The 12,638-nt window shown below is 50.8% G+C and overlaps 1 protein-coding gene across 1 annotated transcript; it reads right to left on the bottom strand.

The window, feature by feature from the left end:
* Positions 1 to 5,634: 5,634 nt before the first annotated feature.
* Itpripl2 (ITPRIP like 2) lies at positions 5,635 to 12,209 on the bottom strand. The gene has a single exon (XM_021646968.2). The coding sequence runs from the start codon at positions 11,541 to 11,543 to the stop codon at positions 9,936 to 9,938; it is 1,608 nt and encodes a 535-aa protein (XP_021502643.1). The 5' UTR covers positions 11,544 to 12,209; the 3' UTR covers positions 5,635 to 9,935.
* Between the last annotated feature and the right edge of the window lie 429 nt (positions 12,210 to 12,638).

The raw sequence follows: 12,638 nt of genomic DNA, 5'->3' as shown, positions 1-12,638 counted from the left end.
CACAGAAACCGGTTTCTTTGCCCAAAGCATTCACCTTTATTGGCCCTTGTGTCTGAAAATAATCTCCCTCCAGTCAGCTGTAAGCTCCAGACGCAGGGGGTCTGTCTACTAACCATCACAGCCCCACCCTCCACACAAGGCCATCGCATAGCTGATGTTTGATATATACTTCCCAGGTCCCAAGGAAGTCTTCTAATGCAGAGTGGTTTTCAACCTTCCTAACGCTGTGACCCTTTAGTACAGTTCCTCATGTTGTGGTGACCCCTGGCCGTAAAATTCTTTTCGGGGCTACTTCATAGTCAGTACTACTGTTATGAACCATGAGGTAAATATCTGTGTTTTCTAATGGTTTTGGACAACCCCTGTGAAAGGATCATTTGACACTAAAGGGGGTCGTGACCCACAGGTTAAAAAGAACTGCTCTAATGGGAAGCCTCCTGATGGACCAGTCAGGTTAGGTCAGGCTGTGTTGTAGAGTCAAGGAACCTCAGTGTTTAGCTTCAGAAGCCAGCATCACAAAGGCTGACTTCTTGGCCCTCTCAATATCATTCTGGTGTCTCTGGAGGGCGGTGATTGCATGTTACTGATTCAGCGGCAAATTGGGATGCCGTCATTCTAACTGGTCACTTTTATTGCTCCTGCAGGACCATGCATATTATCTCTTCTGCTTCCTGCCCTTTGGATACAACTGGTCACTTGGCCCTGCACACCTGCAGGGGGACTGGGAAGTAGAAGGTTACTCATAGCTAGTGAGCATGTGGAAGGCCCTCTGCATGTAGAGGGCTCAGACTCCGAGGCCAGTTTCATGTGTCTGTGAATACAGAGAGGAAGTCCCGATACTCTCTGAAGACTTGGAAAGAAGAGATCGCTACGAACAGGTGGCTTCTGAAAACCAGGTCAAATAGCACCTCAGCGCCCCCGAGCCATCAGCGCTTAAGTCCTACTCCAAGTCCCACCCAACCAAAAGCATGGTTGCTCAGGTCTTCTGTACACAAAGGCAGAGGAAAACAAACAAACAACAAACAAAACAGACATCGTGGCTCCCGCCTGTAATCCTGACGATTCGGAGATGGAGTTTCAGGTGAGCTGGAGTTAGAGTGAGGTCTTTTCTCCAAAAACTATGAAAGTCTCCCATGTTCTTTAAATCCACATGTGCCACGGCACACATGTGGAAGTCAGAGAATGGCATTCAGAAGACAGCGCCTTCTGGGTTCCAGGGGTCAGCTTAGCTTGGAAGCACCCTTATATCAGGTGAGCCATCTTGCCAGCCTCCGATATAATGTTTAAATGTATTATTATTGTATGTGTGATGTGTGTGTGGGGGAGGTTATGAACATGTCACGGTGTATATGTGAGGAGTCAGTTCCCATCAGGCTTTCCGGGCAAGTGCTTTTACTACTGAGCCAACTCAGTAGACTCAGTTTTTGCTTTTCCTCTGAGTCATTAAATTGTAGAAGGTTGGACACACAGATGCGTAAGCCATGGATATGTAAAGTTGACTGTATTTATTTAAAAAAAAAATGTGGAATCGCACAGCCCTTGCTCGTGTGACACCTGAGAGATGTGAGACAGTGCCTTCAGTCTGCAGCTTCTTGCCCCATAAGATCCAAACGGCCACTCATTGCCAGCACCGTGGCCGTTGAAATGTTCTGATGCTTTCATTTTGATAAGGGATAGACAGCAACTCTTTAGAGGCCTAGCTCCTAATTTGAAGTGTCTGATAATTAAATAAACAATGAAGACAAAAAAAAATATTTCAAGAAAATAGGTCCTCAAAAGTTTTCAGTCTGCCTGGTGGGGTGGCAAATGCCTGTGATCCCAGCACTCAGGGAGGCAGAGGCAGATGGATCTCTGTGAGTTTGAGGCCAGCCTGGTCTACAAAGTGAGTCCAGGACAGCCAGGACTACACAGAGAAATCCTGTCTTAAAAAATAAAAAAATAAAAAAAAAAAAGCTTTTAGTTGGGTCTGAAAAGGGGGATCTTTTCCCCTAGCTTCAATGGCAGGTGACTCAATGGACTTGAATTTCTTCGTCAGGGCCAGCTCAGAGTCACTGCATCTAAGGAAGGGTTAGAGACAGAGACTGAGATAAACAGTGGCTAGGCGCTGAGCAGATAGTTCTGTTGGTAAAAACCTGAGTTCTGTCACCAGGACCCATGTTAAGAAGCCAAATGTGGTCGTGTATACTTGTGATGTCAGTCTTGGGGAGGTGGAGACAGGCGGATGGATTCCAGGGACCTGGTGGACAGTCAGTTTAGCCAGCTCCGTGAGTTCCAGGCCACTGTGAGAGACCATGTTAAAAACAAACAAACAAACAAACAAAAAACACGTGGTGGACAGAGCCTGAAGAGTTACACCTGAGGAAAACCTCTAACAGCTACATGCATGTGCACAAAAATGCAGGCACGCTGACATCCACCTCCACACGCCTGGGACATGTGCATGCACACATGGATAGAACCATTGGATGTTCATGGGAAGAGCCAATGTTCTGTGAAGACAGGCTACGGCTGCTGTGCTTTGAACCTTGAATGTCTCTCCCTGAAGGCCATGGTGCAATTGGAGTGGAGGCAGGGGGTTGGACCGTTAGACAGTCAGGCCTAGTGGGAAGAAGTTAGGCCACTAGGGGTCAAACCGTTGAAGGGAATCTCAGCCCTGTCTCTCCCTTGTTCCCCAATGGCAAATGAGTTCAGTAGCAATGGAGTCAACTGTCCATGGGCCGAACCCTCTAAAGCTGTGCCAAAACAGTCTGTTCCTTCTGTCTGGTGTTCTGTAAGAGTGACAGAAAGCGACATCAGCCTCTGGCGGATGCTCTCTCCTGAACGGTAGATTATAAAAGGATGGCAGTGTCTTTCTTTCTCTGTGGAGAAGTTTCATTGTGACTCCAACGTCTTGATCAAATTGTCTCCTGTCTTCCTGGGGCTGGAGAAAGGGGAAGTGCCTGCAAAATTAAGGCCCATGCCTGCTCAGAAATGATGCTTAGCCTGAGTTTCTCAACCTACGAGTTCTTTCCATCATCACCTCTGCTCCTGACCCTTCACCTTTCTTTCTCTGCCAGGAAGCAGATGTGGCAAACACCAGCTCATTTTGTAATTCCTGATGTTGAGATCACAGCAGAAGGTTCTGGAAGGGCCACCAGACAGAAGTCAGTGGTTAATGACTCTAAATTCATCCATGTGGTTCTGTCCTTGCTTGGGCTACACTCTCTAAAGTTCTGCTCTCTCTGGTGTAGAGTAGGACCCCAATCTTGGGTATCTCCGCAAAGTCCCTGGTGTGTTCCAAGAAAGCCAGGACTGAGACCACTGGGAACCTGAGAACTGTGCCTGGAATGCTAGTAAGGAAAACAACTGAAGGACATTTGGTAAGATAAGGAAGAAGGAAGTGACCATGGACAAACATCTAACTGGGTGGACCTCTAAGGGACAGCTACACCAAATGCTCAAAATTGCAAAGTCAGCCCTGGTCTCACAGGGAAGAAAGTTTGGTGACAGAGAGACAGTGGGCCGAGAGCTTGAGGGGGATTGCCTCTTATCTGCTCACCCCCTGCTTATTCCAAAAATGTGGTGTGCAGATCTTAGGGGCAGATAGCTCCCATCTGGTCCCCACTTCCCCATGTGCATGTGTTACTCCCGAAGTCTTCCAGCACCCTTATCAAGGATGGGTTCTCACTCTCTTAACAAAATCAGCAACAGCATTAGTAAACAGTGACCCTGAGACCAGACACACCTTTGGAGTTTATTGCATGCTAATTTAGGACAGTCTAAATCCAGTAGGTATGAAATGGTAAGTCCTCTACTGCTCCTTTTTCTTCTTCTTTTTTTAAAAATATTTTTTAAACTTTATTTTATGCACATTGGTGCATTGGAATTGAATGGGCATTACAGACAGTTGTGAGCTGCCATGTGGGTGCTGAGAATTGAACCCGAGTCCTTTGGAAGAGCAGACAGTGCTCTTAACCACTGAGCCATCTCTCCAGCCCCTACTGCTCCCTTTTCTGGTAGACTCTCTTGAAATTTGTTTCTAGGGCTGATTTTGTTTTTGGCAGATTCTATGGCAGGCTGATTTTTCCGAGAATACACATTTGCCCTTCCTATTTCTCTCAGGGCTGCTCAAAGCCATGCCCCAGGCTCTTTCCCAGCATCCCTTGAAAATATTTTGTCATGTGACAAGATTCCATCCAATAGGAAGAGAGTGAAAAATCCTTCGATTTCCATTGTCTGTTCTCTCTCAGAACAAGGTAGCTATAGAAGACAGTGGTCACTGTGGAACCCTGACATACGCTGCATGAAGAATAATAAGAGCAAAGCCGTCTGGAAAGTGAAAGCAAAAAGATGCCCCAGTCCAGAATCATCCCTCAACTGTGGGACCTTTACATCCAAAGCTTCTAGAGGGGGTGGGGTTTGAAAGCCTTATTTGTTAAAGTCATTGTAGGTCAGGCTTTTATAAGCTGTAGCCAAAGACGTGTTTCTAACCCACACAATTTTCCTTTTCCTCCACACAATTCTGGGTTGGCTTGGGTTTTAACATCTCCCTAAGTCCCTATGGCAGAGGCTTGGTCCTTAGGCTGTGGTGCTATTGGGAGATGGGGGAGCCTTTGGAAGTTGGGCCACAGGTGAAGCAGGCCAGGTCACTGAGAGCAGATATTGGGACCCTGGCTCCTTCCTCTCATCGCTTCCTGGGGACTGTTAAGTGGCCTGTTTTTCTCTGCCACACAGTTCCCTTACAGGGTGGTGCTTGATACAGTTTTCTGCAGCTCAACTTCCTTGGCTTGGCTAATTCCTACCTGTCTTTAGATCGCTACTTAGCTGCCACCTCCCCCTAGGAATCCCTATGCCCTTGGAGGTGTCTCTCTTATGAGTTTCACTGCCTCTCCTGTCCAGTACCCTAGTGCCCCACAGATTAATTGTCTGTAAAATTGGAAGAGGTGGTGTGTGTCTTTGCCATCTCTGTTCTGTCTTCAGTGCCCTGGGACTTTAATTGAAAACCAAATAAAACATACTCATCAACTTGCCCCAAGCCTTAACACACTAGCATTTCGTCAGCCGTAGCTGCACCTTTCCGTGAGGCCTACCTGGCTGAGACATCAACCACCCAGCACGGTCTCCAAGATTCTATTTCAGGCTAAGCCTGGTGTTTTTCAATGTTAGCAGTTAACCATGTCAAGAGGACACCAGGACCCAGGCACTTTCTGGGCAAAATGTTTGAATTATGAATTAGCCACATCCCAATACTTGAATTGTGATGGAGGGAGCTGGTTGGGGCAGAGAAGAGGGGCAGGGCAGAGAGTTCCAGGCAGGGAGAGAATGGGAAGACAGAATTTGGGCTGCACCCTGCAGGCCATTTTCTCCCGCCTGGGCCAACAATTCTCTCCAGCAGGATCTTGAGACAGAGCTCCAGAAAAGCCTGAGGCAGGTTGGGAAGGTGACTTAGCTGGTAATGTGATTGTCACACAAGCAGGAGGACATGAGTTTAACCTCCAGAACACACACACACACACACACACACACACACACACACACACACACACGGTGAGGAGTGAGCAACTGAGTTTTGTGTAAAGAAGTTCAAGCCAAGTGCAGGCCCAGGCATCAGCATCCTCCCCCTGGGATCCCCAAAGCCCACACACACACAATCCGGAGGTTTCCATAAGTTCTTTTATTGATACAGCAAAATGGGAAAGAACAAGGTCCCCTAGCGGCCCACAGGATCAAAAGTGCAAATTCACTCCACTTCACATGAAGAGGAGTGACAGGCCTTGACCACCGGGGCCATGGAAACTGCGCAATTAAGACATCGTAATCACGCAGTTGTTATAGCAGCCAACCAGGTCTGATTAACTCTTTGGTCTCTTTTAGTGGAACACACTTAGGCTGTAACGTCGACTCCCAAACCATATCCCAGTGTTCAGTTTGGGGTCAGAAGGCACATTGAAAACAGCCAACGCTGGAATGCTTCAAGTCAAGCCACCTTTTTCTTTTCCGTTATGGCAAAAAGGCACTGAAATATTCCTGGGTATCTAATACTTCCAGATTACATATGAGTTAGCTGCAGGTCTCAAGTCAATTTTCTCTGTGCACACGATCTGGAATTTACCACCCTCTCTTGACATACGCTAGCACTATTCCCACCCCACCGTGTGCCGTTAAAAACACAGATAGGTCTAAGTTACAGAGAAGCAATTAAAAAAAATTGAAAAAAAAAAAACTAACACGCGCCACAGTGGTAACACTGAACCAGTTTCCTTCTTGGGGGTGTCAGAAATCTGGGTGAGGTCTATTTTCTCCACCATGAGAGGAATTTTTCCTTTGTGTAAATATGGGGAAAAAAAAAAACAAAAAAAACCTCTTCGTCAAGGTCAAAGCCAGGAAGCCCAGTTCTGTGGAAAACATTACTTCCTCCAGCGGGTACCAAAAGATGCTTTGGAGATGGCTCAGCTAGTGTTAACTGTGGTGGAAGCACTGAGTCAGAAAGGGATAAGAATGTTGGGAGTCAAGTCGGCCAGTGTTCTTAGAGGTGGGGATAGTACAAATCCATGGAATTTGGCCCAAAGATAGAACACTGGCTATTGCTCTTGTTTTGGTTTTGCTGGTGTTTAATGCCTCCAATCAACATTGTACTTCCTATTCTGGGCTAGTTACCAAAGATAATAATAATAAATAATAATAATAATAATCTTTACATAGGAACCAAATACAAAGAAAGAAGTTGTTCTGCAGTTCTTCTCATTACTCATCTGCAAACTCCAGCCAGGCTAAAAGGTTGACCTCAAATCACCAGAAAAAAAAAAAATCCAGAAATAGCCCCAAATGTTTTAGTTGGGATTCTAACTGGAGAGCCAGGCTTGCATGGGGGCCCTAGGAACTGAGGATAAATGTTATCTGCGGCTGTGTTAATTTTTTTTTCCTGCTGTTATTTCTATACCAAAGCTTAACTCTGAGAGATAAAGTAGAAATGAACTAACACACCCCCACCCATATATATGACCATAGTCTCCATGGCAAAGAACAGAAGCTTACACACACCTGGGGAAAGGCTAACTTCGAGGCAAGGGATCGAAAACTGGTTCAACCAAGTCTCTAATCTGGCTCACTTGTTGGTTTTAGACTTCTGGAATTACTTTTTAAATTTAAAACCAGTGAGCTTCAGCGTTTTAATTTGATATGCAGACTCTTGGCCCTGCCCTTTCTTTCCCTGCCTGGAGCTGAGCTATGGCGCCTCCTTTAAGGTAGGCACAGTCCCCACCAGCCTCCCCTCCATATTTATTTCCCTGCCTTTAGGCCACTGGGTTTGTGACTCCCGGCTGGAAATAGCACATACCTAAAAACACATTTCCTCACGTAAAACTCTCTCCCACCCTCAAGGTATCCTCACCTGTTTCCCTCCCGTCTTTCTCTTCCTTTCACGTCCATCTTAAGTCTTCCCTCCCCAAATCCTCAGAGAATAGTTTCATCCACTCAAACTGTCCTCGCTTTCCACTCCAACTTCATTTTGCAAAACACATATTCTACCAGCCCACGAGCATTCCAAGAAGGCTCCGAGCCGGGCAATGGGAGTTACTGACGTGTCTGGCTGCAAAAAGGCTGAGTCATCTTCCTCAAAACATTTTCTTGGGGCACTGGCTAAACAACTCTTTTCTTTTCTTCTTTTTTTTTTTTTTTTGGTAGAACTGTCCTATATGAGAATATTGGCATATACGACTCTCCGTACCAAAAATGTGTGCTTGTCAGATAGAAGCCATGACAGTAGCCGTAATGAAATGCAGAGCTGAGCTGAATTTAAAGGCCTCGGCAGCCACCATACTTGGCTAACAGCCGTGTTATCACATCTGTACACAGTACATGCTTCAGATCACTACACTACACATTGATCAAAATTGATCGAAATCTCCTAAGGTTTGGTTGCCACATAGCGAGCACAACTGTTCAGCATGGCACTTAAATAAAACATTAATTTTTTAAAAAAAAATTTACAAACACAATGCCCATTAATTTAATAATAATATTAATAATAAAAATACAATTTAAAAGCTTTGGGGATGGATGAAGCTTTGGGCAATTAACCAGAATAAAAATAACAGAAAAAAAAAAACCTATAAGAAAGATATTTATACAAGCTATTCATATTTATGACCATAACCAGATTTATACTTTAAAATATTATCAAGATTTAAGGAAAAAGAAAAGAAATCCAGAACTTAACTAGAAATAGTTGGAAAACTGCCTTACTGTCCTCTGTTCCAACTTAATGACTACAGAGGAATCAACAGGCTGAGTATAGACAGAAATTATGTGTGTATTGAACACACTGGCAGACACACACACACACACACACACACAAACCCTTCCCTGGCATTGACTCTTTAAAGTATTTTAAATCAAACTCACTGTGCAGTTCCTGTCTTTGCAAGACAGAACTACTCCTTCATCCAAAGCCGTACCTTATGACCAAACACTGGCCTCAAAAAACTAGGAATGACTGCTGGGTTTCAAGAGGAATGTTCTCCAAAACAACTCAACGGGACAGCTCCTTCTCTTTCAGTCCACAGTTGCAAAGGGTACAAGAAGCCTACACAGCTCTAATGAGACGCTCCCTACACACAGTCTACTCCCATCAATTGCCAACCTGACGACCCAGAGAAAGGGGTTTGCAAAGTCCCCTCCAAATAGCTAAGAAATTGAACAATGAGCTTATTCATGTGACCACTTTTGTCTTCCAACCTTCACTTTAGAGAGTCTAAGGGCACATAGATCTTTGATGTTTAAAAAAAAAAAAAAAATCCCTAAGTATATTGCCGAGACTGGCCTCACTTCCCACAGGGATAGAGAAGCTGAACTTGAACCGCTATCGGGAGCTGTCAGGAAGCAGGAGGCTAGGATACACTGGAGAACGAGCTCCTGACTGCGAGATGCGCCCAGCCCAGGGAAGTTCGTGGCTGAGAAGAGCAAAGCACTGTAAGGCCAGCTCCCTCGGTCCTCCTTCAGCTCCCATGGCCCATCTTTTCTGCCCACTGGTGGGGAGTCTCCAAGCACAAGCTGCAAGCTACTATTTCACAAGCAGAAGCAAAAACTGGCCTTCAAGACTATCCCAGGCTGCCTGGGCAATCAAGGAACCTTCCAACCACTACCCCAACACCGGGCATCGCTGAACCCTAGCCCATACCAGGCAGCCTGCCAAGTCTTCTCCTCACAGGTCCCCACACTCTGAAGCAAGCTTTCAGGGCCTTGGCCTCGAAGCTTTGAAACAAATGCCGGCTGTGGCCAGCTGACATCCAGCCCTAGGCAGGATCCTTTTCAAGACTTGTGTTCTACACTTTTGCCAGGCCTGTCTTCATTAGGGATCTTTCCCCTCTGCATTCTGCCAGGATCAAACGAGCAGGTGTTGAATGTCAAGTGCAAATCCCCCCCTGTGACCCGGACAAGTGCTGAACGGCAGAAAGTTACTAGCCAGTTCTCTACCTCCTCGCAGCACGGGCCGCTTGATTTCTGACAATTCCATGCATCCTTTTCAACAAACCTGTGACTGCACCATCGAAAGAAACAAAACAAAACAAAACAAAACAAAACCATGAATGCTCATGGGAATAGCTAAATTATGACTTTAGATTATTAACAGCTGGACTAGAATTTCAATTCCAGTTGTGGAAATGGATTCTAAAAAAAATAATAATAAAATAAAATAAAATTTAAAATGATTGCTTCTAATAATATCTGGGAGCAGAGCGATGGCTGTGCAGAAGCCCATCCAGGATACTCTAATGAAGATGCCACAGCTACCTCTCAGATCACGGCGCCTAGGACAGAACATTTGTGCCACCAAAGCCCGTGACATCCTCCAAGTTTTGCAACACCTCGTACAGCTCATTTCAAATCTAATTTGCCCTCCTCACTCCCACCCTGTGGGAAACGGGCATTTGATCAGGCGGGGTGTAACTCGGGGTTCATGGTTCATCTTCCGGGAAGCCTGGGTTGTGCTGACCTCGGGGTGAGGGGCACCGGGCAAGGTATCGGGGACCCCCGTAGACCCGGAGAAGCTGGGGCAACCTTCGCCAGGTGGACAGCAACCGCGCCGCGACAAGCTCCCGGGCGTGCAGGTCGAAAGGTGCCAGGAGGTCAAGTGGAGGGGCCTCGCGCAGCACCTTGGGCAGGGGCCCCACCTCGGCAGCCGCCCCGCCCGGGCCTAAGACACAGTGGAACAGGTCTCGGCGCCGCAGCAGGCAGTCCCTAAGGAACTTGACCAGCTTCTCCAAGCACTCACACACGTGGGCCTCGTCCCAGCCGGGCGCTGGGCCGCCCTCTTTCAAAAGCACCGCCAGCAGCACCGTCTTGAGCACGTAGGAGGACATGATGCGGCCCCAGCGGGCAGCAGCCGCCGGGTCCAGCCCGCGGGCACCCAAGTCTCGAAGAGCCTTAAGCAGCTGCAGGCACTTGAGGTAGCAGGCACCTGGAGGCGCCCGTTCCTGAAGCCAGCCCAGCAGTTTCTGCTCCTGGCGCGCCGTGTTCACGCCCCACAGTGCCTCGGCGCGCAAGCCGCCCGGGAGCTCCGCCAGGGCGCCGCTGGGCGAGGGCGGCGGCGGCGGGGCCACCAGGAAGACGCCGTCGCCCAGATGGACAGCGGGGATGAGGCGCACGGCCATGGAGAGGCGACAGCAGCCGTAGTCGGTGCGGCAGGGGAGGATGTGGAGGGTGGGGGGCTGCTCCAGGCCGCCCGGGGTCAAGCTGACCCGACAGCGACCCTCCAAACTGTAGCGCACCGTGGCCAGGGAGCGCTGGAGGTGCGCCTGGAACCAGCGCAGCACCAGGGTCGCCGAGAGGTGGCGCCGGCCCTGCACGTCCACACAGAAGCCTTCGGCGAAGGGCTTGCAGTCGCGGTGCCACTGGCTCGCCGAGCTCCCCGACGGCGAGGGCGGCGCCTTGAGGGCGCACACGAAGCAGCAGCGGGAGGCCGGGCTCAGCGCGGGTTCGGTCCCTAGGCTCCGGGGCTCCAGCGCCACCTGCGGCGGGAGGCGCAGCGGCACCAGCACGTCGAAGCTGTCGGGCCGGCGGATTTTGTGCTGCTCGTAGGCACTGCCCACCTGGATGAAATCTCCCCGGAAGGCCAAGGCCAGCGCCCCCCCGGTGATGGGACCCGGAGATCCCCGGGCCCGGCCGGCCTGCACCAGTTCACCCACGATCCGGCTCACGTGCGCCTTGCTGTGGCCCAGCACGTGCGGCGACAGGCGCACCTCGTGCTCGTAGTAACTCTCCAGCAAGATGCCCAGGCCTGGCTCCTGCAAGGGTCTGGCTGGGAAGCTGGCGTGACCACCCGGGCGGGAAGAGCCTGGCAAGAGGCGCTGGCGGATGGAGTGGCGACATCGGAGGAGGATGTAGCCCAGGAGCAGAAGGATAGCCACCTTGAGCAGCGGGAAGCCGCTGTTTGGGCCGTCGGGGGGCTCGGCCTGGGCACCCTTGCTGCTGCGCAGGGCATGGTAGAGGCACAGCAGGGCCGTGCACAGCCCGGTCACCAGGGGCCAGAAGACCCGCAGGTTGAGCGTGTAGCGCACGGACATCCCGGGAGCCCGGGCGGCCCAGGGCGGGAGCCCGGGTGGTGTCCCCTGCCCAGCATGCGCGCAGCGCCTCGGTGGCCCCGAGGCCCCCGTGTCCTTGGCCTTGGAGGAGGCTTCCCGCTCGCCGCCGCGCCGGAGCCAGCAGCCCCGCTGCTCTGCCTCCTCTCCCAGCTCAAGTTCCCCTTGCAGGCGCCGCCCGCACTGCTCGCCCCGGCCCCTGGCCGCGCCCTGGCCCTGGCCCGCTCGGTCCCAGCCGCGCCGCCCTCGGCCAGCTTCTGCCCCGGACTCCTACCCTACCCTGGGCGGCCCTCTCGGCTCCGCCGCGGCTCAGCACGGGGGGCCGAGCGGCTGTGTTACTCCGGCCCCGGGGATTTTCTTCTTTCGGAGGGGAAGGCCGCGCCGGGCAGCGGGGGGAGGAAACGCCGGAGTCTGGAGCCTCGCGGGGAGGGCGGCCCCCTCCCGGCCTCCTCCGCCTGGATCGACGACTCCGGGTGGCCAGAGGGACTCGGGGACGCGCGGGAGACCGTCCTCCCGAGGGCTGCTCCTGGGCCCCCTCCTGGAAGGCAGAAGAGGGGAGGCCTGGTTCCGGGGCGGTGGCTGCATCTGATCCCGCAGTTACTGGGAAGTTGCCGGAGGGAGGCTCGCAGCCCCGCCGCCCGGCCCTCCCGCCGCCCGGCCCCACCCCCAGCGAGTCCCGCTGGCGGCGTGGCAGGCGCGGGCGGAAGTGGCCCCTGGCTGTCTGCGGCCGGCCTGGCTTGCAAACCCACATTCGTTGAGCACCTACTAAGCACTAGGGAAGGAGCCCAGGGGCTGGGAATGCACTCCCCACTGTGGAGGAGGTTCTCCTGCCCGCCACTCAAGCTCACAGCCTTGTAAAAGGCGGCTACAGACAGAAAGGTGGTGGTGACCGCCTCTGATGCCTGTATTCTATTCGGGAGGCTGCGGTCATGAGTTCAAGGCCAGTCTAGGCTACACAGGGAGTCCCTGTCTCAAAAACAAACAAAAGCCCACCGGCAAATGTTCTGAATGAAGGAGTACGGGTCGAAGCTTTAGAGGGTGCTCCTCCAGAGCACCATAGGCTGAATGGGTAGCCTTGGC

Source organism: Meriones unguiculatus, chromosome 14, assembly GCF_030254825.1.
Source record: "Meriones unguiculatus strain TT.TT164.6M chromosome 14, Bangor_MerUng_6.1, whole genome shotgun sequence".
Lineage (NCBI taxonomy): Eukaryota > Metazoa > Chordata > Mammalia > Rodentia > Muridae > Meriones > Meriones unguiculatus.
This window is presented reverse-complemented; position numbering and strand designations above follow the sequence as displayed.

Bases quoted from the DNA above. Each gene is read 5' to 3' on its own strand.
- Itpripl2 (XM_021646968.2), bottom strand. From the start codon at position 11,543: ATGTCCGTGCGCTACACGCTCAACCTGCGGGTCTTCTGGCCCCTGGTG.